The sequence below is a fragment of the Watersipora subatra genome, chromosome 7 (genome assembly GCF_963576615.1).
Source record: "Watersipora subatra chromosome 7, tzWatSuba1.1, whole genome shotgun sequence".
Taxonomy (NCBI): Eukaryota; Metazoa; Bryozoa; class Gymnolaemata; order Cheilostomatida; family Watersiporidae; genus Watersipora; species Watersipora subatra.
The window spans coordinates 58,313,501-58,320,260 of NC_088714.1; the positions used below are offsets into that span (position 1 = coordinate 58,313,501).

At 35.6% G+C, this 6,760-nt stretch overlaps 1 protein-coding gene across 1 annotated transcript; it reads right to left on the reverse strand.

Moving 5' to 3' along the window:
- Positions 1 to 4,792: 4,792 nt before the first annotated feature.
- LOC137399992 (echotoxin-2-like) lies at positions 4,793 to 6,481 on the reverse strand. Its single transcript, XM_068086282.1, has 2 exons — positions 6,386 to 6,481; positions 4,793 to 5,673 (listed from the first exon to the last, which is right to left on the reverse strand). The coding sequence occupies exons 1-2, from the start codon at positions 6,432 to 6,434 to the stop codon at positions 5,045 to 5,047; spliced, it is 678 nt and encodes a 225-aa protein (XP_067942383.1). The 5' UTR covers positions 6,435 to 6,481; the 3' UTR covers positions 4,793 to 5,044.
- Positions 6,482 to 6,760: the final 279 nt, after the last annotated feature.

A 6,760-nucleotide genomic window follows, 5' to 3' on the forward strand; every position in this document is an offset into this window, starting at 1 on the left:
CTATGTATATATGACGTACGTAAAAGTAACATTATGTACTACATATGTACTATAGTTCATTTTTCATGGTAGTCTCCTAGCTACTATTTATGCGGCCTTTAACCTTAATATTATTTTTGAAAATATTACATTGGTTCTTACCTCCAGCAGCCAAGAACAAGACAAGAGCCAATGTATAAGGGCTGATCAAATACATTCTAGTCTAAAACAAAATAAATCACTGCTCAGTAGCTCTGCTGTTGACACATAATAACCAAAGTTCATTTTAACAAATAAAGTGCTACTTGATAAATCAATGGTATAAGCTGTAGATTGTAGTCTTTAGAAGTTGTTGTTGAACAAACTTTCTGAGGTAACAGAGCAGACAAGGTTCTAATTGCCAACCTAGAATCGTGACAAAGGTTTAGTGATGTGTGGAATCACAGTCATGCTTTCAAACATATCCCTTTATTGTAAGCAAACAGTAACTTTAGTTTGGCACCACTTTGTAGCCTGAGCACTAAAGCAGTAACTCATATTCTAGTACAAGCGCGCAGAAGAGATCTTCAATAACCAAGCTGATTGTGCAGTCATGATGTTTCAGTTGAAAAACGTGTCTATTTGGAGTTATTTTCTCTTGTTGACATTTACATGACTAGCTGTTTAATAGTACACAAGCAGATGTCCTGAAAAACTGTATCAGAGACCTTCTGTGGAGCAATTTTTATAGGTCTGTAAGGTTGAGTAGAGTAGAGCACACATATTTCAATTTAATGGGAAAAATATCCACTTTCGCCATGCCCCAGATGAGCATACTATTTATAACATTGAGCATATACAATGTATGTGGCTTTTAACAGAAATGGGAGCTTATATTGTTAGATTGAAAAATCCCTACATGAAAAAAACAGCATTGACTTGTTTGAGCGCAGAAATTTTCATAAAGCATTCCGAAGAATGTGAACTCTCATGTTAAATCAAGTTCTCAGGCTAGTATAACTTTACAGATGAGATCTTATGACTACAGCTAAGATGGGTAGCCGTTCTTTACCATACTTCAGGATCCTGTAGATACACACAATACTCAAACTATATGGATAGCTCTATGTATCATACAAAATACTCAGGTGAGATGGATAGCTCTATGAATCACACCGAATACTCAAGTGAGATGGATACATCTATGAATCCCACAAAATACTCAGGTGAAATGGGTAGCTTTATGGATCATACAAAATACTCAGGTGAAATGGATAGATCTATGGGCCGCACTAAATACTCAGGTGAGATGAATAGCTCTATGGACTACACCAAATAGTAAGGTCAAGTGGATAGTTCTATGAGTCGTACAAAATAAACATAAACATGGAGATAGACAGCTCTATGGGCCACACAAAATACTCAGGTGAGATGGATAGCTCAATGGATCACACACAATGCTCAAGTGAAATGAATAGACCTATGGGCCACACTAAATACTCAGGTGAGATGAATAGCTTTATGGTCTACACCAAATAGTGAGGTGAAATGGATAGCTCTATGAGTCATACAAAATAAACATAAACATGGAGATAGACAGCTCTATGGGCCACACAAAATACACAGGTGAGATAAACCACTCTTTGAGTTATATCCAACTTACCATGTTATACATGTATATACCCTGAAGAAATGAACAGCACCATGAGTGACATGTTCTACCAATTAGATGACTCCATGAGTAGCACCATATAACTAGACTATTTGGAACAATCTATGAGCGATATCTCAAACTGATTGGATCACTCTATGATGGCACATCGCGGTTAGATCAAAATATAGGCTCTCTCGAGGAGTTAGAAGCAACCCTCAAGATATCACTAAGAACTTTTAATTAGCTCCAAAGCACGTTGCTGATTTTTGCAATGTTTTTTATTTCATGTACTTGAAAATTAGCTTAAGACATTATTTTATGCATTAGTCTGTAAAGCAAAAAGTTAGATCTTACAAAACATTAAAGCAACTGAAAAGACCAAACTACCTGCTGACACATCACACTAGCAACTGAACTGCCGCAGGTAATACACAGTTGAAGGGTATCTCAGCTCTTAATAAGCAAATGCTTCTGGTTCTGAAGCCTAGCTCGGCATTTAGAGAGATTATGACAAATACCAAGAGTGGTGAGATGTAACAAACACTGCTATGGCTCACTAATGCTGCCTGTAACACTGTTAAATACATGCAGCTACAATCAGGTCAGCAACTAAAAGGCAAGCAGTCTTACCTCTTACGTCAGAGAAGCACGAGTATATCCTTCACTTTCAGCAAATTTTATTACGTTATCTCACATTCACCTGTTTCTTCTCACCAGTTCCTCCACTCTCTGTTATGACTCAGGCACGTGCATGCTTTGTAAATTGAAGCTGTCCAAACAATGTAATTGTGTAACCAATATACATTTTGTACAATGAAATCACGTTTGCCATTATTATACCGCGTTGCATTTTATTAGTAAAAAAAAAACTTGCATGAAAGGCAGCTTTACTTGAGGCTGGGACAACCTTTACGTACCAAATACTGACAAATTGTTGTTATTATTCATTTATATTTATTTATTATTAGTTAGTTTTATTTATATAGATGTATTATTATATAGTTAAAAGTTCGCTGACTACTAATTAGCTGCCACTTTCTACCCACTATTTGAGAGTTAGCTGCAACCTCTTATCCACTATTTGAGAGTTATCTGCAACCTCTTACCCACTACATGAAAGTTATCTGCATCTTCTTACCCACTGCTTGAAAGGACAACTCCTACTCACCATCTGTATTAATAAATCCTACATTGTCATTGCAAGTCTGTTAGTCTGGGTAACAGACTTACAATGTGTGTAAGTCTGTTACCCAGACTATGTATTTACACATGACACATTGTCAAAGCATCACACACATATGATTCGTCTTTCTTGTCAGGTTGCAATAAATATTGCGTTTCAATGATCAGAGTGGTTTTTGAGAACCAACCTCTTATATACACCCACATCTCAAGTACCCACCAGGGAATGACAACTTCTGCTAGTTGCTCATAATTGTCTGAACAATTTCTGTTAACTGACAGATCTATTCACAAAACTTTTGCTTTCACTCATCTCTTTACAGTCTGTTCCAACTTTTGTCGTTGTTTGCAGTTATCTAAGTTTTGAGTCTAAATAGTATGAGATTTGAAAAGCAGATGAGACATGGGGTTTCAAGGCTCAAAATCCTTTTAGTGAGAAAACTGTAAAAACTAGTTTTTACCTTTGGCCAGGTGAAAACTAGACCTTTGCACAGTCAGTCATGTTTATAGTCAGAAGCCTGTAAATATGCCTATCAGTAGTTTTGTTATATCCTACTTATAATTTTGTTACAGTTATTATAAAATTATTTGTAAATGTTACATTATATTATTATTTAATGTTTCATGTTTTCTTGTTTCAAGTGATAGACTATCAATGCTGATATAAAGTTTTATCAATGATCTCTTTTTGGAGCTAAAATTCATATGAGACCGGCTCTTATTTTATATAAGTATTTGTATTTGATTTATTTCTTTGCTAGTTCCTAAAAATACATGAAATAAATGCAAAGAATCTGAAGTACCTGGTGAAAGATTAGTACTCGGGTTGATGCTCACTGTTAATTGCTTGGACTTTATCCCACGACCAAACACGAACGGAGCGATTGGTGGGGAGATTTATGATAAATGCACATGAGCACACAACTCACGAAAATTATTCATTAACGGCCGTCGCAAACCCTTGTACCGAAATCTCATCAACAAATTTAACCATCGTTTTGTAGAGTCGTTTAAGTATAATAACGATACAAAACACATATAAACCTATTTAAATATGTTACCAAGTCTTTGTAAACTGTCAACATTCTCTTAAAACTTACCCATCTGAACGGATTATACACAAATAGACAGATTTATTTGGCCGAAAATCGCCACAAAACGCTTGAAAAGCTTGGTTTAATAAAAGTTAATACAGGCCTACAATACGCCAATAAAGCCGTGCGACAGATAGTAGAACTATTTAGCAGTGCGCATTTCACGAAAAAAACCGTGCTAATTTCACCAGTCTATTGCCTTGTTTACTTGTAATCGAATTTATTCGAAGGTTTATGTAATAAACGTAGATCGTTTGAGGCGTAGACCAATTTACAGGTACAAAATTGTGGTACACAGTTTATCAGCCTATGTTTTTTTTGTCCAATCACCGAAGGCTTCATTGAATTATTTAAAACGTTAGCCAAAATTCTTTACAACTTATGTACAAGCTAGGGCCGAAATACAATGCCCCTTTATGACGAGGCATTTCTCTCAATCTAGCATGGGGTTTGACAATACACAAGAGTCAAGGTCCTACCATGGCTAAAGCTGTCATTGATATAGGCCACCACGGAATGACCGCTGGAATATCGTTTGTTGCTCTCTCTATCTATCTAACTATCTACCCATCTATCTATCGATCTAACTATGTAACTATCTACCTACCTATCTAACTATCTGTCTATCTAACTATCTATATATCTATCTATTTAATTATCTAACTATCTATCTAACTATCTAACTTACGAACTAACTATTGATCTATCTATCTATCTATTTAACCATGTACCTATCTAGTTATCTAACTATCTACCTATCTTACTATCTACCTATCTAACTATCTAATTATCTAATTGTCTTTTTAATAATATTCCCATCTTTATTGTAGAAGTGTGCACTGGTCAATAGCAAATCCAAACATGTATTTTTGTTTTAAATCAGGGCTTTCTACACAACATCACACAACTGTTAAAGCTGCCTCAATTTTAAAAGGCATTTTTTCAGACTATATGCTTGACGACTTTCTACATAGTAGTTACAGAACTAGTCACATAGAAAAAACAAAAACATGGCACCTTCAACAACATAAACATCCCCACTGCAAAATCAGACTACGTAGTTGAATTTTCGAACTGTAAAAAGTGGATGTTGTCTTTTTTTTCAACCTGTATTGTTTCAAGCAATCTATGTTTGCCATTGAAGCTAGATTCACATCTAGCCAATCAGAGAGTTTTTGTTGAGGAACGCTTGCACACTCGGCGCCAGGTATGACTGGTCTCTGGAGTAGATGGAAATGTTAATCAATGGTTGCTTTGAAGACTCCATGTTTCCTTGGATGCAGTAGATCCCATCACAAAACTCGATGGCGGGACCCTTCTTAGAGTATGTACGGCGAACGAAAGAGCCGCTGTCGTAATACATAGTTTTAGCCAAAGAATCTGGGTGAGAAGTTGTGTCCATGATGCCGACAGCGAGTTTGTTTGAATACAAAATAGAAAGATACGGAACATACCACATGACTATAACTTTCTTGCTTTCATCAATCTTCCAGGATACTGATCCATAAGTTCCCTTAGTTGTCCAGAGCGGTCTGTGCATATCCATGGCTTCTTTCTCTCCTGGGAATACGTTCATTGGAGGATAGCTCAACTCTCCTTCCTCCGGATTCGCAAATGGCTCAAACAAAGGCCATTTGCTGAAGTTCTCCACCGTCATATGGGCGGTCACTTCATATTTCTCATTGTTTTCTCTAAACACCTCCACTGAAGGATTGATACTAGCGCCGCTAGTGATTACGGACCTCGACGCCGATGACGGCACAAAAGACTGGCTGTCCACTAGGTCTGTAAAACAATCTACTGTAGAGCAATAAACGTTCAAACTTCGGATGGCTGAGAATCTACATAATCTATTTTTAATGTCACCTTTACTATTATAAGATGAATTCCCTAATGGCTTGGAGGAGTGTGTCAGCCATTAGCTTACTTATTCAGAAATATGAACTACTGGAGAGGCAGTTCAATTTGAGGAAAAGCATGTAAATTACTTAAAAGTTACTCTATTAGTCTGCATTTTGGTTTATTAAATTTTAACTTATTTTTCTAGTGCAATAAAGCATAATTATTTATAATAATTGTTGTAATAATTGAAAATCTAGTCTTTCAATCACGATTAAAAAAAACCGTGGCATTCACGTTTCAACAAAAGTGTGTTACTACCTCAAATGTCAGAGCCCACAACTTCTCTTATGCAAATCAAGTGCCTGACAATTTTTCTTGTGACATTGCACAATGATGCTCCCCTAAGAGTTCCGTGTAACAATAATAGACCACTTGTTTTATTCTATTCATTTTCTGTAAAACTTCGAAACAAAAGGTTCACATGTATCGAATATAAACTAGGTTAATGTGAGACTTCCGTTTCTCAACTTCCTCTGAAATGAAAGTTGCTACACGATACATCAACACCATATTTCAAACCATCATGATATTTGCTAACTAAATCTGAACCTATAGCCTCAGATAACCATCATATACATATACTAGACATAATTACCTCTTGCTGTCATTATGAGCATAACCAGAATTAGCCCTTTTATACCCATTTTAATCTGCTGTAACTAGACTCGGGCCTTTCTTTTGGATCTGAAAAATATATAGATTATGGCTTTATTAAACAGATAGATGCTAAATGGTGAAAGATAACACATTGCTTACACACACATATATATATATATATATATATATATATATATATATATATATATATATATATATATATATATATACTTTTAATGAGCAGTTTATAATAACTTTCAGAATTTTTTTTACATATGGTGCTGCCACACGCAATGACGAATAAATATAAAGAAAGGTTAATGGCTTTGGAAGGTTTGTCAATTGCATTGAAATAAGAAAAGGTAGTCAGTAA